The sequence below is a fragment of the Lagenorhynchus albirostris genome, chromosome X (assembly GCF_949774975.1).
Source record: "Lagenorhynchus albirostris chromosome X, mLagAlb1.1, whole genome shotgun sequence".
Lineage (NCBI taxonomy): Eukaryota > Metazoa > Chordata > Mammalia > Artiodactyla > Delphinidae > Lagenorhynchus > Lagenorhynchus albirostris.
The window spans coordinates 85,357,154-85,382,860 of NC_083116.1; the positions used below are offsets into that span (position 1 = coordinate 85,357,154).

At 38.5% G+C, this 25,707-nt stretch overlaps 1 protein-coding gene across 1 annotated transcript in view; it reads left to right on the forward strand.

The window, feature by feature from the left end:
* FAM120C (family with sequence similarity 120 member C) overlaps positions 1-25,707 on the forward strand; it is a 135,282-nt gene that overhangs the window by 66,994 nt on the left and 42,581 nt on the right. Inside the window, exon 10 of the mRNA XM_060138507.1 lies at positions 5,560-5,809. Coding sequence (XP_059994490.1) covers positions 5,560-5,809 — 250 coding nt within the window. The remainder of the gene's footprint in view (positions 1-5,559; positions 5,810-25,707) is intronic.

The window sequence follows — 25,707 nt, forward strand, 5'->3', positions numbered from 1 at the left end:
TATTTTGTTGAGGAATTTTGCATCTATGTTCATCAGTGATACTGGCCTGTAGTTTTCTTTCTTTGTGGCATCTTTGTCTGGTTTTGGTATCAGGTTGGTGGTGGCCTCCTAGACTGAGTTTGGGAGTGTTCCTCCCTCTGCTATATTTTGGAAGAGTTTGAGAAGGAGGGGTGTTAGCTCTTCTCTAAACATTTGATAGAATTCGCCTGTGAAGCCATCTGGTTCTGGGCTTTTGTTTGTTGGAGGATTTTTAATCACAGTTTCAGTTTCAGTGCTTGTGATTGGTCTGTTTCTATTTTCTATTTCTTCGTAGTTCAGTCTCGGAAGGTAGTGCTTTTCTAATAATTTGTCCATTTCTTCCCGGTTGTCCATTTTATTGGCATATAGTTGCTTGTAGTAATCTCTCTTGATCCTTTGTATTTCTGCAGTGTCAGTTGTTACTTCCCCTTTTTCCTTTCCCATTCTATTGATTTGAGTCTTCTCCACTTTTTTCTTGTTGAGTCTGGCTAATGGTTTATCAACTTTGTATATCTTCTCAAAGAACCAGCTTTTAGTTTATTGATCTTTGCTCTCGTTTCCTTCATTTCTTTTTCATTTATTTCTTATCTGATCTTTATGATTTCTTTGCTTCTGCTACCTTTTGGGTTTTTTTTGTTCTTCTTTCTCTAATTGCTTTAGGTTTAAGGTTAGGTTGTTTATTTGAGATGTTCCTTGTTTCTTGAGGTAAGATTGTATTGCTATAATCTTCCCTCTTAGAACTGCTTTTGCTGCATCCCATGGGTTTTGGGTCGTTGTGTTTTCATTGTCATTTGTTTCTGCGTATTTTTTGATTTCCTCTTTGATTTCTTCAGTGATCTCTTGCTTATTTAGTAGTGTATTGTTTAGCCTCCATGTGTTTGTATTTTTTACAGATTTTTTCCATAATTGATATCTAGTCTCATAGCCTTGTGGTCAGAAAAGATACTTTATTTCAATATTCTTAAATTTACCAAAGCTTGATTTGTCTCCCAAGGTATTGCCTATCCTGGAGAATGTTCCATGAGCACTTGAGAAGAAAGTCTAATCTGTTGTTTTTGGATGGAATGTCCTATAAATATCAATTAAGTCTGTCTTGTTTAATGTATCATTTAAAGCTTGTGTTTCCTTATTTATTTTCATTTTGGATCATCTGTCCATTGGTGAAAGTGGGGTGTTAAAGTCCTCTACTATGATTGTGTTACTGTCAACATCCCCTTTATGGCTGTTAGCATTTGCCTTATGTTTTGCGGTGCTCCTATGTTGGGTGAATAAATATTTACAATTGTTATATCTTCTTCTTGGATTGATCCCTTGATCATTATGTAGTGTCCTTCTTTGTCTCTTGTAATTAGTCTTTATTTTAAAGTCTATTTTGTCTGATATGAGAATTGCTACTCTAGCTTTCTTTGATTTCCATTTGCATGGAATATCTTCTTCCATCCCCTCACTTTCAGTCTGTATATGTCCCTAGGCCTGAAGTGGGTCTCTTGTAGACAGCATATATATGGGTCTTGTTTTTGTATCCATTTAGCCAGTCTTTGTGTTTTGGTTACAGCATTTAATCCATTTATATTTAAGATAGTTATCAATATGTATGTTCCTATTACCATTTTCTTAATTGTTTTGGATTTGTTATTGTAAGTCTTTTCCTTCTGTTGTGTTTGCTGCCTAGAGAAGTTCCTTTAGCATTTGATGGAGAGCTGTTTTGGTGGTGCTGAATTCTCTTAACTTTTGCTTATCTGTAAAGGTTTTAATTTCTCTGTTGAATCTGAATGAGATCCTTGCTGGTTAGAGTAATCTTGGTTGTAGGTTTTTCCTTTTCATCACTTTAAATATGTCCTGCCACCCTCCCTTCTGTCTTGCAGTCTCTCCTGAAAGATCAGCTGTTAACCTTTTGGGGATTCCATTGTATATTATTTGTTGTTTTTCCCATGCTACTTTTAATATTTTTTCTTTATATTTAATTTTTGATAGTTTGATTAATATGTGTCTTGGCATGTTTCTCTTTGGATTTATCCTATATGGGACTCTCTGCACTTCCTGGACTTGATTGACTATTTCTTTTCCCATATTAGGGAAGTTTTCACCTATAATCTCTTCAAATATTTTCTCAGTCCCTTTGTCTCTTCTTCTTCTGGGACCCCTATAATTCGAATGTTGGTGCATATAATGTTGTCCCAGAAGTGTCTGAGACTGTCCTCAATTCTTTTCATTCTTTTTTTTTTTATTCTGCTCTACGGTAGTTATTTCCACTATTTAATCTTCCAGGTCACTTATCCTTTCCTCTGCCTCAGTTATTCTGCTATTGATTCCTTCTAGAGAATTTTTAATTCATTTTTTTGTGTTGTTCATCATGGTTTGTTTGCTCTTTAGTTCTCCTAGCTCCTTGTTAAACGTTTCTTCTATTTTCTCCATTCTATTTCCAAGATTTTGGATCATTTTTACTATCATTACTCTGAATTCTTTTTCAGGTAAACTGCCTATTTCCTCTTTATTTGTTTGGTCTGATGGGTTTTTACCTTGCTCCTTCATCTGCTGTGTTTTCTCTGATCTCATTTTGCTTAACTTACTGTGTTTGGGATCTCCTTTTCGCAGCTTGCAGGTTCGTAGTTCCCATTCTTTTTGGTGGCTGCCCCCAGTGGCTAATGTTGGTTCAGTGGGTTGTGTAGGCTTCCTGGTGGAGGGGACTGGTGCCTGTGTTATGTTGGCTGAAGCTGGATCTTGTCTCTCTGGTGGGCAGGACCACGTCCGGTGGTGTGTTTTGGGGTGTCTGTGAACTTATTATGATTTTAGGCAGCCTCTTTGCTAATGGATGGGTTTGTGTTCCTGTCTTGCTAGTTGTTTGGCATGGGGTGTCCAGTACTGTAACTTACTGGTCGTTGAGTGGAGCTGGGTCTTACCATTGAGATGGAGATCTCTGGCAGAGCTTTTGCTGTTTGATATTACATGGGGCTTGGAGGTCTCTGGTGAACCAATGTCCTGCACTCGGCTCTCCCACCTCAGAGGCTCAGGCCTGACACCTGGGCAGAGCACCAAGACCCTGTCAGCCACACAGCTCAGAAGAAAAGGGAGAAAAAAGAAAGCAAGAAAGAACGAAATCTAAACAAATAAAATAATGTTATTAAAATAGAAAAAATTGTTAAAAATAAAAATGTAATTAAAAAAAGAAAGAAGAGAGCAACCAAACCCAAAAACAAATCCTTCAATGCTAACAAGTGCTATAAACTATACTTAAAAAAAAAAAAAAAACGGACAGTCAGAACGCTAGGACAAGTGGCAAAAGCAAAGCTATACAGTCAATATCACACAAAGCAGCATACACATACACACTCACAAAAAGAGAAAAAGTAAAATAAATAAATCTATCTATATATGTATACATAAAAAATAAAAAAGGAAGGGCACAACCAAATCAATAAACAAATATACCAATGATAATAAACTCTAAATACTAAACTAAGATAAATATAGAACCAGAAACAAATTACATGCGGAAAGGAAATCCCAAGTCTACAGTTGTTCCCAAAGTCTAATGCCTCAGTTTTGGGATGATTCGCTGTCTGTTCAGGTTTTCCACAGGTGCAGGGTATATCAAGCTGATTGTGGAGATTTAAACCACTGCTCCTGAGGCTGCTGGGAGAAATTTCCCTTTCTCTTCTTTGTTCACACAGCTCCTCGGGTTCACCTTTGGATTTGGCCCTGCCTCTGCGTGTAAGTCACCTGAGGTGTCTTTTGGGAAGTCTGAGGTCTTCTGCCAGTGTTCAGTAGGTGTTCTGTATGAGTTGTTCCACATATAGATGTAGTTGTGATGTATTTGTGGGGAGGAAGGTGATCTCCACGTCTTACTCCTCTGCCATCTTGAAGGCGCCCCCTGAGCTCCAAAGGATCATCTCCGAGCCTCTGAAAAGCCTCAAAGCCACTTCTGAGAAATCTGTGATGTTTCTGCCAGGGGGCAGGCAGCATTTAGGGCCCTCCATTGAGGACCCAACTTGGAAAGAAAGTCACTGACCCTGGTTTAGATTTCACTGTGTCTGTTTGCTGTCTTACATTCGGTGCCTTTCCTGATGTCTAATTTTCCTTCTTCTCTTTCTATGTCGCTGTATAGTACATGGAGCTATATTCAATATATTGTAATAACCTATAATGGAAAAGTATCTCAGTCCTCCTGGCTGGAATATTTATCCATCCATGTGGTCAAATATTCATTCAGACGAGGGCCATGCCCGAGGGATGGTGGAGCAACAAGACAGGAACTGGAGTCTCCGGCAGCTCGGAACCTTACTGATCTTAGAATGCTCACCTCCAGTCCTGGGCACGGTCTCCCCCTGCTTGTACCAGGCTTGGTCTTTGTGACCACTGGGATACTGCAAAAGGGATGTCAGGGTATAGTGGAGACTTCCATTTTAATCTTGCGTTCTTTATCTCGGACTATAATAGGGGCTGGGTGGGCACGCAGCCAATTCATAAATTTTAAATTGCACACTGTTTTGAGTAGTGTGATGAAATCTCGCATAATCCTGCTCCCTCCCACCCAGGATGTGAAACATTCCTCTGTTCAGCGTATGCTGCCTGTTAGTCACTTAGTAGCTGTCTGGGTTATCAAATCAACTGTCCCAGTATCTCAGTGCTTATGTTCAATTAACCCTTATTTTACTTAATAATGGCCCTGAAGTGCAAGAGTAGTGATGCTGGCAATTCAGATATGCCAAAAGGAAGCTGTAAAGTGCTTCCTTTAAGTGAAAAGGTGAAAGTTCTCAACTTAATAAGGGAAGAAAAAATATCATATGCTGACGTTACTAAGATCTATAGTAAGAACAAAAAGATCTATGGTAAGAATGAGTCTTCTGTCTGTGAAATTGTGAAGAAGGAAAAAGAAATTTGTGCTAGTTTTGCTATCGCATCTCGAACTGCAAAAGTTATGGACACAGTACACGATAAGTGCTTAGTTAAGATGGAAATGGCATTAAATTTGTACAATAAGATATTTGGAGAGAGAGAGACCACTTTAACATAACTTTTATTACAGTATATTGTTATAACTGTTCTATTTTATTATTAGTTATTGTTGTTAATCTCTTACGTACCTTTATCATAGGTACGTAGGTATAGGAAAAAACATAGTATATTGCAGGATTCGGTACTGTCCATGGTTTTGGGCATCCACTGGGGGTCTTGGAACTTATTCCCTGCAAATAAGTGGGGGACTGCTGTGTGACTGTAGAGCTGTGTGACCATTGAGCTTTGATTCCTTTTTTCACCTGCAAAATGAGCACTGTGTTTTGTGATAATATAGTCATAATGCTTCTCTCTCAGGTTTGTTCTGAAGAGTAAGTAAGATTTACATTTATATGTAAAATACTTAATACATACCAAGCATCTAATAAATGCTTACTACTCCTGCTGTTACTACTGCTAACAATAAAAATTATAGTGACAGAAAATACAAAGATGTTGAAGTGTGATGGTTTCTGTCAATTGTGACCAGCTGCAGAAATGCTCAGAGTCTCTATAGCCAGTTTTTCCTCAATTTCTGTTTTCTAGTTCCTTCAGTGATCCTTAAAGAGTGGTCTGCCTATAAAGGGAAGTCACCTCAAACCCCTGAGCTGGTGTCTGCCCTGACATTTCGGGAATGGACTTGCCCAAACCTCAAGAAGCTCTGGCTAGGCAAAGCAGTTGAGGACAAGAACAGAAGGATGCGTGCCTTCCTGGCCTGTATGAAGTCAGACACACCCAGTATGCTCAATCCGGCTAACGTCCCCACCCATCTGCTGCTCATGTGCTGTGTACTCCGGTAAGCCATGTGACCGGGAAGTGGTCAGTTCATTTCTGTTTTATTTTTTTTGACATTTCCTTTAAGCACGTGGTTTTTATGGTATTTTGAGGTGGGGAAGTTTTATGTTTACTTTAGACTTCAGAAACATTGGAAATCAATTGCTATGATAGTCTTCTCAGTTTATGATCTGTCATCATCAGCCCATGCATAAACACTCTTTTATTTTTGGTTTTATATTTGGTTTTTGTCCCCTTCAGCCTTTCTTCCTGATTCAGTCCCCTTCTCTCTACCCATAGTTATCCACTCTTGGGTATTTGATGTGTGTCCCTCCAAGCCATCTTCCATATATTTATATATATATGTGCATGCACAATCTATAGTGATGTTTATATGTGTAGATTTTTTCCTTTTTTAACATGAAAGATACTGTGTTGTACATATTCTATTTCTTACTTTTTCACTCAGTGTTATTTTGTAGATCTTTCTGTATTCGTATATGGTTCGTTCCTGATGACTGCTGAATTATATTACTTATATCATAGACTTTGTTGTTTGATAGTTGTTTCCAGTTCTGGGATATTGCAAACAGTGCTACAGGGAATATCTTCATAGATGTCTCTGTATCTTTGTGTTCCTGTGTCAGTTTATCTGAAGTATGTATTTAGGAGTTGAAGTCCTGGATCCTGTAAATATGCATATAGATTTTTCGCCAAATATGGCCAAATTGCTCTAGATTATATTTGTTCTAAATTTATAGTCCTATGAAGAATGCATAAGGGTTTCTATTTCTTCATATTATTGCCAGGGCTGATATCTTATAACTTCTTAATTTTTGCTAATCCAGTGGGTTTCAAGTACTATCTTTTATTTTAATTTGCACTTATTTGACTACAGATGAGGTTGATCTTCTTTTTTATATATATTAGCCATTTGTTTTCACATTCTCTGAAGTGCCTATTTATCTTGCAAATTTTCTTTTAGGTTACTTGTCTTTTTTCTTTCTGATTACAGAAGTTTCTTGTGAGATTGGGATTGACATATATACACTACTATGTGTAAAATAGATAACTAATGAGAACCTGCTGTATAGCACAGGGAACTCTACTCAGTGCTCTGTGGTGACCTAAATGGGAAGGAAATCCAAAAAATAGGGGATATATGTATACATATAGCTGGTTCACTTAGCTGTACAGCAGAAACTAACACAACATTGTAAAACAACTATACCCCAATTAAAAAAAGAAAAAAAAGAACAATACCCAAGAAGTGACAATGGTGACAGCAACTGGCTATCTTTATGCAAATGTAAATTTGGTTCAACTTTCTTTAGGGCAATTTAGCAATCTGTATATAAATGACAATTTAACAAGACTGTATGTTAAACCTTCAATACATAATATACCCTAAACAAATAAACATACAAATAAAGCAAATATCTTTTCTATATCTGTGTGTACATGTGTCAAATATCTTTTCCAGTCAGCCACAGTTTTTTAGAAATTTATGTACAATATCCTTTTTAGAACAAAAGTATTTCATTCTCACTGACCTTTCATTATGATTTCATACATACAGAAAAGTGGGACTTCCCTGGCGATCCAGTGGTTAAGACTCTACCCTTCCACCGCAGGGGGCGTGGGTTCCATCCCTGGTCAGGGAACTAAGATCCCTCATGCCACACCATGTGGCGTGGCGAAAAAAAAAAACACACAGAAAAGTTGGAAGGATAGGATGGCAAACACTCATATGACCACCACTTAGATTCTGTAATTAACAGCTTTATACCATATAACCATATAAACACTCATATGACCACACTTAGATTCTATAATTAACAGCTTTATACCATATAACCATATAACTATCCCTCTCTCCATCTCTAGCCATCCATTTATCCATCCTTTTTGATGCATTTCCAAGTAATTTGCAGATATCAGTACACTTTACCCCTAACCAATAAGTATTTAAGTTGATTTTGTCAAACCCATCAATCTGTACATTTATGGTGTGTGCTTTGGGGATCTTATTTAATAAATTCTTCCCTACCCCTGGGTCATAAAGATGTGTCTACTTTTTCTGTAACTATAATGTAACTGTTTACATTATAGTTTTATAATGTTGCCTTCCATGTAAGGTCTTTAATATAGTGGGTATTTATTCTGTATATGCTGTATAAAATGATCTAATTTTATTTTCTCTACATAATAAGCCAGTTTTCCCAACCCCGTTTATTAAATGACCTGTTCTCTCCCCATTGATTTGTGTTACCACCATTATTAGGTACCAAGTTCCTGTATATTCTTGAGTCCATTCCTGGATTCTATTTTGTTCCATTGCCTACTTGCTGCGTTGCCAGTATCACATTCTTCGAATTATTAACGGTTTGTAATTTGCCTTAATATCAGGTCAGGTAAATCTCCACTCTGCTTTTCTTGTTGCAGACTTGTACTAAATATTGTTGAACCACGTAAATCTTTTATTTTTAATATCTTTATTGGAGTATGATTGCTTTACAATGTTGTTAGTTTCTGCTGTAGAACAAAGTGAATCAGCTATACGTATATATATATCCCAATATGCCCTCCCTCTTGCGTCTCCCTCCCACCTTCCCTATCCCACCCCCCTAGGTCGTCACAAAACATGAAGCTGAACTCCCTGTGCTCTGCAGCGGCTTCCCACTAGCCATCCATTTTACATTTGGTAGTGTATATATGTCAATGCTACTCTCTAACTTCGTCCCGGCTTCCCCTTCCCCCAGTGTCCTCAAGTCCGTTCTCTATGTCTGCGTCTTTATTCCTGCCCTGCCACTAGGTTCATCAGTACCACTTTTTTACTTTCCATATATATGTGTTAGCATACGGTATTTGTTTTTATCTTTCTGACTTACTTCACTCTGTATGACACACTCTAGGTCCATCCAAATCACTACAAATAACCCAATTTCGTTCCTCTCTCTGGCTGAGTAATATTACATTGTATATATGTGCCACATCTTCTTTATCCATTCATCTGTCGATGGACACTTAGGTTGCTTCCATGTCCTGGCTATTGTAAATAGTGCTGCAATGAACATTGGGGTACGTGACTTTTTTTTTTTAATCACACCACCATCCCCACCCCCCAGCGGCTTTCCCCCCTTGATGTCCATACGTTTGTTCTCTACATCTGTGTCTCAACTTCTGCCCTGCAAACCGGTTAATCTGTACCATTTTTCTAGGCTCCACATACATGCATTAATATACGATATTTGACTCTTTTTGAATTATGGTTTTCTCAGAGTATATGCCCAGTAGTGAGATTGCTGGTTCATATGGTAGCTCTACTTTTAGTGTTTTAAGGAACCTCAATCTGTTCTCCATAGTCGCTGTATCAATTTTCATTCCTACCAACAGTGCAGGAGAGTTCCCTTTTCTCCACACCCTCTCCAGCATTTATTGTTTCTAGGTTTTTTGATGATGGCCATTGTGACTAGTGTGAGGTGATGCCTCATTGTGGTTTTGATTTGCATTTCTCTAATGATTAGTGATGTTGAGCATGTTCTCATGTGTTTGTTGGCAATCTGTATATCTTCTTTGGAGAAATGTCTATTTAGGTCTTCTGCCCATTTTTGGATTTGGTTTTTCTTTGTTTTTGTTTTCTTTTTGATATTGAGCTGCATGAGCTGCTTGTATATTTTGGAGGTTAATCCTTTGTCAGTTGCTTTGTTTGCAGATATTTTCTCCCATTCTGAGGGTTGTCTTTCCATCTTGTTTATGGTTTCCTTTCCTGTGCAAAAGCTTTTAAGTTTCACTAGGTCCCACTTGTTTATTTTTAATTTCATTTCCATTGCTCTAGGAGGTGGGTCAAAAAGGATCTTGCTTTGATTTATGTCATAGGTGTACTGCCTATGTTTTCCTCTAAGAGTTTTATAGTGTCTGACCTTACATTTAGATCTTCAATCCATTTTTAGTTTATTTTTGGATATGGTGTTAGGGAGTGTTCTTTTTTTTCATATTCATATTCTTTCTAGGAAGTGTTCAAATATCATTCTTTTACATGTAGCTGTCCAGTTTTCCCAGCATTACTTATTGAAGAGGCTGTCTTTTCCCCATTGTGTATTCTTGCCTCCTTTATCAAAGATAAGGTGACCATATGTGAGTGGGTTTATCTGTGTGCTTTCTATCCTATTCCATTGATCTGTATTTCTATTTCTGTGTCAGTACCATACTGTCTTGATTAGAGTAGCTTTGTAGTATAGTCTAAAGTCAGGGCACCTGATTCCTCTAGCTCCATTTTTCTTTCTCAAGATTGCTTTGACTATTTGGGGTCTTTCTCTGCATTAATTTTGTATTCTGCTACTTTACCAAATTCATTGATTACATCTAGTATTTTCCTGGTGGCATCTTTAGCATTTGCTGTGTATAGTATCATGTCATCTGCAAACAGTGACAGTTTTATTTCGTATTTTCCAATTTGGATTCCTTTTATTTGTTTTTCTTCTCTGATTGCCATGGCTGGCACTTCCAAAACTATGTTGAATAATAGTGGCAAGAGTGGACACCCTTGTCTTTTTCCTGATCTTAGAGGAAATACTTTCAGTTTTTCACCATTGATGATGATGTTGGCTGTGGGCTTGTCATATATGGTCTTTATTATGTTGAGGAAAGTTCCCTCTGTGCCTACTTTCTGGAGCGTCTTCATCATAAATGGATGTTGAATTTTGTTAAAAGCTTTTTCTGCATCTACTGAGATGATCATATGGTTTTTCTCCTTCAATTTGTTAATATGGTGTATCACATTAATTGATTTGCATATATTGAAGAATCCTTGCATTCCTGGGATAATCACCACTTGATCATGGTGTATGATCCTTTTAATGTGCTATTGGATTCTGTTTGCTAGTAGTTTTTTGACGATTTTTGCATGTATGTTCATCAGTGATATTGGCCTGTAATCTTTTTTGTGACATCTTTGTCTGGTTTTGGTATCAGTGTGATGGTGGCCTCGTAGAATGAGTTTGTCAGTGTTCCTCCCTCTGCTATATTTTGAAAGAGTTTGAGAAGTATAGGTGTTAGCTTTTTTCTAAATGTTTGCTAGAATTTGCCCGTGAAGCGATCTGGCCCTGGGCTTTTGTTTGTTGGAAGACTTTTTTTTTTAATGTCTTACTAAACTTTATGGGGATTTACTTCTTTTTTAACATCGTTATTGGAGTATAATTGTTCTACAATGCTGTGTTAGTTTCTGATTTATAACAAAGTGAATCAGCTATACATATACATATATCCCCATATCTCCTCCCTTGTGCATCTCCTTCCCACCCTCCCTATCCCATCTGCCTAGGTGATCACAAAGCACCAAGCTGATCTCCCTGTGCTATGTAGCTGCTTGCTGGAAGACTTAATCACACTTTCAATTTCAGTGCTTGTGATTGGTCTGTTTATATTTTCTATTTCTTTCCGGTTCAATCTTGGAAGGTTGTACTTTTCTAAGAATTTGTCCATTTCTTCCAGGTTGTCCATTTTATTGGCATTTAGTTCCTTATAGTAGTCTTTCATGATCCTTTGTATTTCTGCGGTGTCAGTTGTTACTTCTCCATTTTCATTTCTAATTCTGTTGATTTGAGTCTTCTCTCTTTTTTTCCTGATGAGTCTGGCTATTGGTTTATCAATTTTATTTGTCTTCTGAAAGAACCAACTTTTAGTTTTATTGATGTTTGCTATTGTTTCCTTCCTTTCTTTTTCAGTTATTTATGATTTGATCTTTGTGATTTCTTCTGCTAACTTTGGGGGTTTTTTGTTTGTTTTTTTGTTTGTTTGCTGTTGTTCATCTTTCTCTAATTGCTTTAGGTTTAAGGTTAGGTTGTTTATTTGAGATGTTTCTTGTTTCTTCAGGTAGGATTGTATTGCTATAAACTTCCCTCTTAGAACTGCTTTTGCTGCATCCCGTGGATTTTGGTTCATCGTGTTTTCATTGTCATTTGTTTCTATTTATTTTTTGATTTCCTCTTTGATTTTTTCAGTGATCTCTTGGTTGTTTAGTAGTGTCTTCATTAGACTCCATGTATTTGTATTTTTTACAATTATTTTTTCCTGAAATTGATATCTAGTCTCATAGCGTTGTGGTCAGAAAAGATGCTTGATACAATTTCAGTTTCTTAAATTTACTGTGGCTTGATTAGTGACCCAAGATGTGATCTATCCTGGAGAATATTCTGTGTGCACATGAGAAGAAAGTGTATTGTGTTGTTTTTGGATGGAATGTCCTATAAATATCAATTAAGTCCATCTGGTCTAATGTGTCATTTAAAGCTTGTGTTTCCTTATTTATTTTCTGTTTGGATCATCTGTCCATTGGTATAAGCGGGGTGTTAAATTCGCCTACTATTATTGTGTTGCTGTCAATTTCCCCTTTTATGGCTGTTAGCATTTGCCTTATATATTGAGGTTGTCCTATGTTGGGTGACTAGATACTTACAATTGTTATAGCTTCTTCTTGGATTGATCCTTTGATCATTATGTAATGTCCTTTCTTGTCTCTTGTAATATTCTCTATTTGAAAGTCTATTTTGTCTGATATGAGTGTTGGTACTCCGTCTTTCTTTTGATTTCCAGTTGCATGGAATATCTTTTTCCATCCCCTCACTTTGAGTCTATATAGGTCCCTAAATCTGAAGTGGGTCTCTTGTAAACAGCATATGTAGGGTCTTGTTTTGTATACATTCAGCCAGTCTGTGCCTTTTGGTTGCAGCTTTTAATCCATTTACATTTAAGGTAATTATTGATATGTATGTTCCTATTACCATTTTCTTAATTGGTTTGTTTTTGTTTTTGTAGGTCTTTTCCTTCTCTTGTGTTTCCTGCCTAGAGAAGTTCCTTTAGCATTTCTTGTAAAGCTGGTTTGGTGGTGCTGAATTCTCTTAGCTTTTGCTTGTCTGTAAAGGTTTTAATGTCTCCATCGAATTTGAGTGAAATCCTTGCTGGTTAGAGTGATCTTGGTTGTAGGTTTTTCCCTTTAATTACTTTAAATATGTCCTGCCACTCCCTTCTGGCTTGCAGAGTTTCTGCTGAGAGATCAGCTGTTAACCTTATGGGGATTCTCTTGTATGTTATTTGTTGCTTTTCCCTTGCTGCTTTTAATATTTTCTCTTTGTGTTTCATTTCTGTTAGTGTGATTAATACGTGTCTCATCCTGTTTCTTCTGTATGGGACTCTCTGCACTTCCTGGACTTGATTGTCTTATTTCATTTCCCATGTTGGGGACGTTTTCAACTATAATCTATTCAACTATTTTTGCAGACCCTTTCTTTTTTTTCTTCTTCTGGGACGCCTATAATTCGAATGTTAGTGTGCTTAATGTTGTCCCAGAGGTCTCTGAGACTGTCCTCAATTCTTTTCATTCTTTTTTCTTTATTCTTCTCTGCAGCAGTTTTTTCCACCATTCTGTCTTCCAGCTCACTTTCCATTCTTCTGCCTCAGTTATTCTGCTATTGATTCCTTCTAGAGTATTTTTAATTTCAGTTATTGTGTTGTTCATCTTTGTTTGTTTGCTCTTTAGTTCTTCTAGGTCTTTGTTAAACATTTCCTGTATTTTCTCCATTGTATTTCCTTGATTTTGTATCATCTTTAGTATCATTACTCTGAATTCTTTTTCAGGTAGACTGCCTATTTCCTCTTCATTTGTTTGGTCTGGTGGGTTTTTACCTTGCTCCTTCATCTGCTGCATATTTCTCTGTCTTCTCATTTTTTCTAATTTACAGTACTTGAGGTCTCCTTTCCCTGGGCTGCAGGGTTGTAGTTCCTTTTGTTTCTGTCCTCTGCCCCTGGTGGTGAGGTTGGTCCCGTGGCTTGTGTAGGCTTCCTGATGGAAGGGATTGGTGCCTGCGTCCTGAGGGGGTGGAGCTGAGTCTTTTCCCTCTGATGAGCAGGGCCACTTCAGGTGGTGTGTTTTGGAGTGTCTGTGAGCTTAGTGTGACTTTAGGTAGTCTGTGTGCTAATGGGTGGGTTTGTGTTCCTGTCTTGTTTTTTGTCTTTTGTGAGGTGTCCAGCACTGGGATCTTCTGACAGCTGGGTGGAGTCGGGTCTTGGATCTAGATAGAGGCCTCCGTGGGAGCTCTCGGTGATTAATGTTCCCTGGGGCTGGAAATTCTCTAGTGGTCCAGCACCCTAGACTCTGTGCTCCCACCCCAGAGCTTCAGGCCCAACATCTGGTTGAGGGACCAAGACCTCACAAGTCACTCGTCCCAGCAATAAAGCAGATTTTAAAAAAAGACTAAGAAAACCCCAGAGTAATGGTAAAAAGTAAAATCAAACAGAAAGAAGGAAACATGCACACACAGAAGAAACAAAAATGGACCCAAATAAATCATAAAGCAAGAGAACAACCAGGCAAGCGAAACAATCCAAGAACGAAATCAAACAATTAAAGAGAAAACTGAGAAAAAACACATAACTGAAAAACAAAACCAAAGCAGACTGCTAACTGAAGAATGAAGCAAAGAAACAAAACAAACTGACAAAGATGATAAACAAAATAGGAAAAGAGAAAGGGGAAAGAAGACTGAACAGAAAAGCAATGTAGATTTAGAAATATTAAAAAAATAAAGTAGAAAATATCTTAAGGAAGAAAAAAAAGACAAATAAAATCCCAGAGAAATGGTAAAAACAAAATCAAACAAAAACAGAAACAAGGAAACATACACACACATAAAAGAAACTGAAGCAGAGCCAAATAAAACAAAAAGCAAGAAAACAACCAGACAAATAGAAGAACTCAAAAACGAAATCAAATAATTAGGATTAAAACTAACAAAAACACATAACCTAAAAAACATACCAAAGTTTTGTGCCACCTGAAGAATAAAGGAAACAGAACAAACTGATAAAAATGACTTTAAAAAATAATAACAGAAGAAAAAGGGAGAAAGCACAGGACAACAGAAAAGCAAAGTAGAAATGGAAATATATATAAAAAAGAAAAATATATTAAAGAAGAAGAAAAAAATAAGGGAAAAGAACACAGAAGAACAGAAAAGCAAAGTAAAAATAGAAATATATTTTAAAAAGATAAAAATAAAAGTGAATGTTATAAAGCATAGAGATCCCAAAAGACTAAATTTAAGAAAATATACTAAAACAAAAACAAAGCAAGAAAAAAATGAAAAACAAACAAAAAAGCCAGAAGCAATGACCGAATGAATCAAAGCATAGTAATATTAATAGTAATAATTATGTTTCCCTGGGATCTCTGCTGTAAGTGTCCTCGCACACACCGTGAGCCACAGCCCAACTCCGCCTCCCCAAGAGGCCCTCCTGTGCCTGTGGGCTGGTCTCTGGAACTGCTGTGGGCCCTGTGGGGACCACTTAGACTCTGATCTGACCCATTGCTGCATGTGTTTTCCCCCAAAAGTCCACAGCTCCCAGAGCTAGACCATTTTCATTTGTGGGAACACTCATTGTCTACTCAGATATTCCGTAGACGCAGGGTCTACCTAGCTGATCATGGGGATTTAATCTGCAGCTTGTACAGCTGATGGAAAGATTTTCAATCTTATTCCTTGGTCACCCTGTCCCTGGGGTTCAGCTTTCGTTTTATCCCCACCTCTGTGGGTGGCCCACCCACAGGAGTCTGGTCCTGAGGCTGCCTTCTAGCTCTCGGGTCTGCCCCTGTGAGCACCAGGCACAGAGGTGATATGACTGCTTGGAACGTGGGAGCCCCAGTGGCACCAAATGCCCACATGAATCTTTATTGTTCCATATGTAATTTAGAATTAGTCCAGTTTCCACAAAATCTTGTCGGGTTTTTTTGGTCAATGAATTGGATTTATAGATTAATTTAGGGAAAATTGACATCTTTATAATGTTGTCTTCCCATCCAAAGATCATAGTTTACTTCTCCCTTTATTCAGGTCTCTTTCTTTATGTTTTTTTATTTTTTGAAGTATAGTTGATTTACAGTATTATTTTAGTTTCAAATGTACAGAAGTTTATGTCCTAAATAGAGTTAATTTTCTTTCATAGAGGTCTTCTGCATTTTAAATTAATTCCTAGGTACTTGATATATATTATTGTGATTGTCAATGGTATTCTATTTTTTTACACGTTTTTTACACATTCTACTTTTTTACACGTTTTTTACACATTGTTTATTTGCTGATGTAGAGTAAGTTTTTGTGCAAAGAGGAAGTCAGTCCCTACAAGTCACCAGAGGATTACAGAGCTTTGAGCTTTGAAACTGGACAAACCTTAGTTTGAATTCTGGCTCTGGCACTTTTCAGCTTGGATAAGTCACTTTAACCTTTTAGAGCTACAGTCCCCAAACTTTTTGCCACCAGAGACCAGTTTCGTGGAAGACAGTTTTTCCACGGTTGGGGGACATGGTTCAGGTGGTAATGCAAGCGATGGGGGGGATGGTTCAGGCAGTAATGTGAGCGATGGGGAGCGGCAGATGAAGCTTCACTCAGTTGCCCACCACTCACCTCCTGCTGTGCAGCCCGGTTCCTAACCAGTCCACGGCCCGGGTATTGGGGACCCCTGTTCAGAGTATCCATTTTCTCACCATAAATGGGTGTAATAATTGTTACTTCTCAGAGCTGTTTGAGGATTGAGATAATGTATGCAGAGGCTCTATCACATAATAGATTCTTAATATGTGTTAATATTCTAACTGCCTTGACATTAAGATTGGTGACTTAAGAAGTCTTCCCAATAAGAATAATGGATAGGATTCATTCCTCCTAGCTCCTTAACACATTCCTGGGCCACAGCCCTACATTATCACATATTAACTCTTGAATTATATGTTTTACCTTTTTTCGCAAAAGTATAGTAATAGCTCATGTTCCCATTTGTTTGATTCTCTGGGTTTTTTGGAATACATCCAAAACATGAAAGTAAGTTAAAATGGCTTATTAATAGCTCTAATAGCTATCACAAAGACTATGCTCTAATAGGTTCTATATGCTTGCCCTGAAAAGAACCCCTTAGTCTTCTGCTCAACCTATTTATCCTTAATTTAGACACATTTCTGACAATTTGGTCATCTGATTTCCCAGTGTACAACAGATCAGTAGTAGCAAATTCAAGGGAGGTGAGACAGGGAGTAAGAGCTATTCTTAGAACCAGCCCCAGTGATACCAATTATAAGTGATAGGTTACTCCCTAAAAGCAAGGGAAAAGATATAAAGATTACTTTTAAAAAGACCTAAACACCCCAAAAGAAGAAGCACCATCTGAAGTCTTTTAGTGTAGGGGGAAACTGCCCTGTGAAAGTCAGTAACTCATATATAAGATCATTATTACAGCATAAGGCAGTTATCAGTGTTTACAAAATAATCAAGAACACATTCTATAATATTATATCCTACGTACCTGACCTTGTGCTAAGTCAGCCCTTTGTATACGATGCTATTAATCCTCATAATAGTGCTGAAAAGTATTATTTATCTCCATTTATAGAAGAGGAGACAAAGGCTCAAAGAGAAGTGACTTGCAAAGATTACATAACTAATAAGGGGTTGTGCAAGAGTTTGAACCCAAGTCTCTCCAACTTCCAATTCCTTTGGTTTTTTTAACATCTTTATTGGAGTATAATTGCTTTACAATGGTGTGTTAGTTTCTGCTTTATAACAAAGTGAATCACTTATACATATACATATGTTCCCATATCTCTTCCCTCTTACGTCTCCCTCCCTCCCACACTCCCTATCCCACCCCTCTAGGTGGTCACAAAGCACCAAGCCGATCTCCCTGTGCTATGCGGCTGCTTCCCACTAGCTATCTATTTTACGTTTGGTAGTGTATATATGTCCATGCTACTCTCTCACTTTGTCACAGCTAACCCTTCCCCCTCCCCATATCCTCAAATCCATTCTCTAGTAGGTCTGTGTCTTTATTTCCGTCTTACCCCTAGGTTCTTCATGACCTATTTTTTTCCCTTAGATTCCATATATATGTGTTAGCATACGGTATTTGTTTTTCTCTTTCTGACTTACTTCACTCTATATGACAGACTCTAGGTCCATCCACCTCACCACAAATATCTCAATTTCATTTCTTTTTATGGCTCAGTAATATTCCTTTGTATATATGTGCCACATCTTCTTTATCCATTCATCCGATGATGGACACTTAGGTTGCTTCCATGTCCTGGCTATTGTAAATAGAGCTGCAATAAACATTTTGGTACATGACTCTTTTTGAATTATGGATTTCTCAGGGTATATGCCCAGTAGTGGGATTGCTGGGTTGTATGGTAGTTCTATTTGTAGGTTTTTAAGGAACCTCCATACTGTTTTCCATAGTGGCTGTATCAATTTACATTCCCACCAGCAGTGCAAGAGGGTTCCCTTTTCTCCACACCCTCTCCAGCATTTATTGTTTCTAGATTTTTTGATGATGGCCATTCTGACTGGTGTGAGATGATATCTCATTGTAGTTTTGATTTTCATCTCTCTAGTGATTAATGATGTTGAGCATTCTTTCATGTGTTTGTTGGCAGTCTGTATATCTTCTTTGGAGAAATGTCTATTTAGGTCTTCTGCCCATTTTTGGATTGGGTTGTTTGTTTTTCGTTATTGAGCTGCATGAGCTGCTTGTAAATCTTGGAGATTAATCCTTTGTCAGTTGCTTCATTTGCAAATATTTTCTCCCATTCTGAGGGTTGTCTTTTGGTCTTGTTTATGGTTTCCTTTGCTGTGCAAAAGCTTTGAAGTTTCATTAGGTCCCATTTGTTTTTATTTCCATTTCTCTAGGAGGTGGGTCAAAAAGGATCTTGCTGTGATTTATGTCATAGAACGTTCTGCCTATGTTTTCCTCTAAGAGTTTGATAGTGTCTGGCCTTACATTTAGGTCTTTAATCCATTTTGAGTTTATTTTTGTGTATGGTGTTAGGGAGTGTTCTAATCTCATACTTTTACATGTACCTGTCCAGTTTTCCCAGCACCACTTATTGAAGAGGCTGTCTTTTCTCCACTGTATATTCTTGCCTCCTTTATCAAAGATAAGGTGACCATACGTGCGTAGGTTTATCTCTGGGCTTTCTATCCTGTTCCATTGATCTATATTTCTGTTTTTGTGCCAGTACCATAGTGTCTTGATTACTGTAGCTTTGTAGTATAGTCTGAAGTCAGGGAGCCTGATTCCTCCAGCTCCATTTTTCATTCTCAAGATTGCTTTGGCTATTCGGGGTCTTTTGTGTTTCCATACAAATTGTGAAATTTTTTATTCTAGTTCTGTGAAAAATGCCAGTGTTAGTTTGATAGGGATTGCATTTCCTATGGTTTTTAAAAGGCAAAATGGTAGAAAAATGCAGTTTTAAAAATTAACATAAAGTCTTACTGGAAATTTAAAATTCAACTTTAAATGAAATTTAACTTATCCTAAGTACTGCATTGCTCATCAATGTAAAGACTGGATAGGGTACTTCACTGGTGGCACAGTGGTTAAAAATCCACCTGACAATACAGGGGACACAGGTTCGATCCCTGGTCTGGGAAAATCCCACATGCCACGGAGCAAGTAAGCCCATGCACCACAACTACTAAGCCTGCGCTCTAGAGCTCGTAAGCCACAACTGCTGAGCCCGCATGCCACAGCTACTGAAGCCCGCGTGCCTGGAGCCCATGTTCTGCAAAAAGAGAAGCCACCACAATGAGAAGCCTGTTCACTGCAATGAAGAGTAGCCCCCACTTTCCGCAACTAGAGAAAGCTCGTGCACAACAACAAAGACCCAACGCAGCCAAAAAAATAATAATTAAAAAAAAAAAGACTGGGTAGGAACACTGAACTATGCCCTGATTGAGTATTACTAATCTAAACTCCTCAATTGCTTCTAGTAACTATAGTTAAGAGATACCTCTCATGAAAGTAAAGTACTGCTGGGCAAGTTGTGGCTAAAGCTTAAGTTGGTGCAGCTCTTGGACATTTGGCCTAGAGAAATGAGAGTCTACTAGGAAAGCTTGATACAGTTGGAGGAAGGCAGAAACTTTATACATATAATAATCACAACTGAGGAGGGAAGGATAATGAGGAACTCTGTCAGGCTTCTAGGGGTGGGATGCAGCCCTGTTGAATGAGGAGAACCATGTACCAAGGCCCTACCATTTCTAGCACAGGTTCTTTACAATCTCAACCATTTTCCGGAAATAGAACATGAAATTGAACAAAGTTGTTTCTCTAGATTCATGGCTGAAGTTGCAGAGTCTCTTCAGAGAAACAGTTCTATTAAGAAGCAGCAGATTCATTCCCAGCTGTACGTAATAGAATATTTGAGTTAACCATGTGCCATCCTGATATATAAAGAGTAAAGGTATATAAAAACTAGTCTTTGTTGACCTGACAAAATAATTCTTAAGTTCGTTGGGAAAAGCAAATGAGTAAGAATAGATTGAAATTTTTTTTTAAAGATCAGTAAGTGGAGTCTTGGCTCAAATAACGTCAACAAAAAAGCCAGAATGTATTATAAATGTATACTAAAATGATATGATACTGGCACAAAAATTGACAGGTCATTGTTAGAGCAGTTAATACTAAGACCCTAGACACATAATAACTTAAAATGTGCTAAAGAAAGCTTCACAAATCAATGAGGAATAGATGAACTTTTTAATAATTGTTGAGAAAATTGGGTTGGTATCTGAGGAGAAAACATCAAGTTAGAGCCCTACCACACATACATTTTAGATAAATTGATTATAGAGATAAATTTAAGGAAAAAAAGATAACAGGTAGAATAAAAACCAAGCAATGATTTACCTGATCTTGAGACAAGAAAGCAGTTTTTTAAATGAAAATTAAAAAAGAAGCCTCAAGCCCAGGGCATTGTCAAAAACAATAGCAAAATCAATGGCAAACAATCGGGGGGACAAATATCTCAGTTACCTGTGGCTGCAATACACCATGCCAAAAATTTAACTGGGAGATCTGAGCAATAAAACAACCATAAAGGTCTTGGATACGCTCTCATATAGTCCTGGGAATCTGGAAGATTGTGTACATGTACAAGTCTGCATACAGACTCAGGAGAGACTTAGAGCCCCAATTACATATTCATACCTGGCTGAACATGACACCTACATAAGAAAAAAAAAAAGCCAGACATAAACTGCTTGAATTTTTAATGCATGCCCCAACCTACATATAGATCCCCTTTGCAAAAATGGAAGCTTTATTGGCCCAAGATGTTTATGCACAACCTTTGACTAATCATTGGCTGGCTAATAAGTTATGATGATCCAAGAGAGACTCCTAGGAAGCTAGCCCTAAAAATGAAACGAATTAAAAGTAAAAATAAAAATCTGAGCAAGGACATCAGGCTACACACTGCAGGAAAGATAGACTCTCCAGAATTGGTTCAGACATGTCACTAAACAAATATAAAAGCAGCAACTACATTGCTTTGGGAGGGAGTCAAAAGTCCAGAGTTGCTCAGTATATTATCAAAACTGTCCAGTGTCAAATAGAAAATTACAAAAGTTGCAAAGAAATAATGTGTGTCTCATACTCAGGACAAAAAGCAGTCAATAGAAACTGTCTCCGAGGGCATATGGATATAGGACATAGTAAATAAAGACTTTTAATCAGCTCCTATAAATATATTCAAAGAACTAAAGGAAACCATATTTAAAGAATTAAAGTATGATAACAAAGACCTATCAAATAGAGAATAGCAATAAATAAATAGAAGAAATCTATCAAGGTGGTGGGGCAGAAGGAGGTATGGAACTCACCTCTCCCCATGAACACATAAATACGTCTACATATGGAGCAATTCTCACTGAAAACTAACTGGAAACTGGCAGAAAGACTTCTGTACAACCAAGGCTACAAGAAAGATTCACCCATAATTGGGTAGGAAGGGAAGAGAAGCAATCAGGTCAGGCCCTGTGCCCCTGGGAGGGAACTCAGAGGAACAGGGAGATTACACTGGTGGAGATTCGCCCTGGGGAGTAAGCTATTTGAACCACAGATTGGGTGCCCCAGAATCCGACACAGGGAAGACAAGCCCTCTTGACTGATTGGAGGACCACAGGAGGGCTGTGGGAAGCCTGGATTGAGCATGAGGAGCATGTGCATGCTGGCTTACCCTCAAGGCAGGGCAGAGAGGGCAGAGTGAGGACTGCTCCAGAGGCTGCCAGGTTTCCCACGACCGCCCTGGCCCCAACCCCAGCCCAGCGACTGCTCCAGACCCACTTATCCATGATGCAGCGTGGCATTGGATCCAGGGCTGCCACAACCAGGGAGAAAGCTCAGATGTGGGACACAGGCTACTGAGTCCCAGGGGGGTGTCTGGGTGGGCCTGTGGCATCCATTGTTGGTGCATCAGAAGTGGCCCAAAACTCTAACGGTGGCCACTCTACCACAGCTCACCCACCCCCATACACACTGAGAATCAATTCAGTCCCCACCTACCCTGTGGTGTGGCTTCACAACAGGACTGGGGCAGCGGAGGCTGAGGGCAATGATTGGATGTGAGGAACAAAGGGGACTTGGACCTGAGGCTGCATCTGAACAGAGCAAGGGAAACAGTTCCTGGTGCCTGCAGAGGCAGTGCATTGGAGACAACTTGGACCTCTGTCTACAGCTGACATGAGCCCAGAGCCCACACGGGCCCCCCTTCCTTCAGCACTAGCCCCCTCTGGGGCAAAGGTCCCAGTGCAGGGAGAGGGGAAAGCACATACTTAAAGGGAACAGAGCCAACTCGGCTGGATCCTAAGGGCTTCCGCTTCAGCATCTTGGGACCTAACCCCACACGGACAAGGTGGTGATGGCTACTGAACAGAGGGGAAGCCCTGCCTCACACCAGGCTCCTCCCCTAACACCTTCATCTCCAGCCCCACCTCCCAACAAGGTGATAGCTGCCAGCACACCCTGAGGAAAGAGGTGACTTGCATCCACGTCAAATCCAGCCCTCCCACCAAAGGCATTGGGCACACACACTTTACATAAGGGCCCTCCCACATAAGGACATCCCTTCAACACCACAATAGGTAACTGCTTCACCTAATTTCATAGACACAGAGAAAGTGTAGCAAAATAAAAAGGCAGAGGAACTGGTCTCAACTGAAACAGCAAGAGAAAACCCTTGAAAAAATAAATAATGAAAAGGAATAAACAATAAAGATTAAAGAATTCAAAGCATTAGTAATAAGAATGTTAATTGGATTAGAGAAAAGAACAGATGAGCACAGTTCGAATTTTAACAAGGAACTCGAAAATATAAGAAAGACCCAATCAGAAATGAAGAATTCAATAACTTAAATTAAAAACACACTAGAAGGAATGAATAGCAGACTAAGTGATTCAGAAGAAAGCATAAGTGATCTGGAAGATAGACTAATGGAGATCACCCAATCAGAACAGCATAAAGAAAAACAAATTTTTTAAAATGAGAACAGTTTGAGATCTCTGAGATAACATTAAGCATACCAACATTCTCTTTAAGGGGTCCCAGAAGGAAACAAGAGAGAGAAGGGGATCAAAAATATATTTGATGAGATTATGTCTGGAAACTTCCCAAACCTGAAGAAGGAAATAGATATCCATGTACAGGAAGCAGAGAGGGTCTCAAATAAGATGAACCCAAACAGACCCACACCAAGACATATTATAATTAAAATGGCAATCTAGGGCTTCCCTGGTGGCACAGTGGTTGAGAGTCCGCCTGCCGATGCAGGGGACACGGGTTCGTGCCCGGTCCGGGAAGATCCCACATGCCGCGGAGCGGTTGGGCCCGTAAGCCATGGCCACTGAGCCTGCGCGTCCGGCGCCTGTGCTCCACAACGGGAGAGGCCACAACAGTGAGAGGCCCGCGTACCGCAAAAAAAAAAAAAAAAAACAAAAAAAATGGCAATCTACAGATGAATGGATAAAAAAACATATTGGGTGTGTGTGTGTGTGTGTGTGTGTGTGTGTGTGTGTGTGTGTGTGTGTGTATAATGGAGTATTGTATAATGTATAATGGAGTATTGTATAATGTATAATGGAGTACTCAAACATAAAACAGAGTGAAATTCTTCCATTTGTAGCAATGTGGATAGACCTAGAGAATATTATGCATAGTGAAATAATTCAGACAGAGAAAGACAAATTACTGTATGATATCCCTTATTTGTGGAATCTAAAAAGTAAAACAAATGAATGTATATAGCAAGAAAGAAACAGTCTCACAGATAGAAAACAATCCAGTGGTTACCAGTGGGGAGATGGAAGAAGGGAGGGGCAAGGTATGGTTATGCGATTAAGAGATACAAGCTACTATGTATAAAATGGATAAGCAACAAGGATATATTGTGTAGAACAGGGACTTATAGTCATCATTTTGTAATAACTCTTAATGGAGTATATTCTATAAAAATACTGAATCATTATCCTGTATACCTGAAACTAATATTATAAACCAACTATACTTTAATTAAATAAAGAGATAGAAATTACAAAAAGAAATCAAATAGATATTCTGGAGTTGAAAAGTATATTCATTGAAGTGAAAAATTAACTTGAGGAGCTCAACAGCAGATTTGAGCTGAGAGAATGAAAAAAATCAGAGAATTTGAAGGTAGATAAATAGAAATTATCCAGTCTGAAGAACAGAATGTAAAAAGAATGCATAAAAATGAAAAGAGGCTAACAGACCTTAGGACAGTATCAAGCATACTAACATATGCATAACAGGTGACCCAGGAGAGAGGGGAGGTAGTTAGAAAATAATAATATGAAGAAATTGAAAGAAGAATTGAAAACTTCCCAAATTTGATGAAAAACATAAATCTATACATCTAAGATCAAAACCTCCATGTAGTACAACTTAAAGATCCACACTTTAGCACTGTTTAAAAGAGAAAGACAGTCTTGAAAGAAGCAAGAGAGAAACAACTTACTATATACAAGGGAACCAGAAGAAGATGAACAATAGTCAAAAGGTGGAAGCAACCTGTTTCCATTGGTGGATGAATTGAGGGACCAAAAGTGGTATACACATATGATAGAATGTTATTCAACCTTAAAAAGGAAAATCTGATACATGCTACAACATGACTGACCTTTAAAGATATGCTAAGTGAAGTATGCCAGTCACAAAAGGACAAACATTGTATGATTCCACTTATATGAGGTACCTAGAATAGTCAATTTTAGAGATAGAAAGTCAAATGGTGGTTTCCAGGGACTGAGGGGAGGGAGGAATGGGGAATTAGTGTTTAGTAGGTACAACATTCAAGTTGGGAAGAAGAAGTTCTGGAGATAGGTAGTGGTGATGATGCAGCATAATGTGAATGTACTTAATGCTGCTGAACTGTACACTTAAAAATTATTAAAGTGGTAAATATTACGTTATATATCTCTTACCACAAGAAAAACAAAAGGGAAGACAACAAGTGGGACTTCCAGAGTAAAGAGGTGGGCAAACCCTGCCCTGAGCAAAATTATAACTTAACTACTGAAAATTCTTTTTAAAATCATTTAACCCTCAGGCATACATAGCCAAGAAGACAAGGACTCCTTCTCCTCCCAGCTCCCATTCTTGGGTTATAGTTTCACCCTGGGAGCGGAATACTGACAGTTCTTGTCAACCCCAGTCCTGTGTCCAGGTAGGTGTGGTAAAGAGGCTCACTTACCCAGCCTCCACTCATGGCAGAAGCTCTAATCCAGGGGCAGCATGCCAACAATACTTGGGTCCCCAATCATTCCCACTAAGCTCATATGTCAGAAGGAGTTTCCACACTGGGAGGATCAAGCCAAAAAAGACTAGGGGCTGCCAACCCATCCCCCCATCCTCAGTACCCACTTGTAGAGCAGGATGTCACTTGTCACTGGGAAAAGCAGCTCCAGATCTGGTACAGTGACTAGGAGCTCTTCTTAGGGGAAAAAGCAGGCCATAAGAATGAGGAGCTCTATACCTCTACCTGAAGTGACTGTCTTTATTTGGAACACAGCATGGAAAAA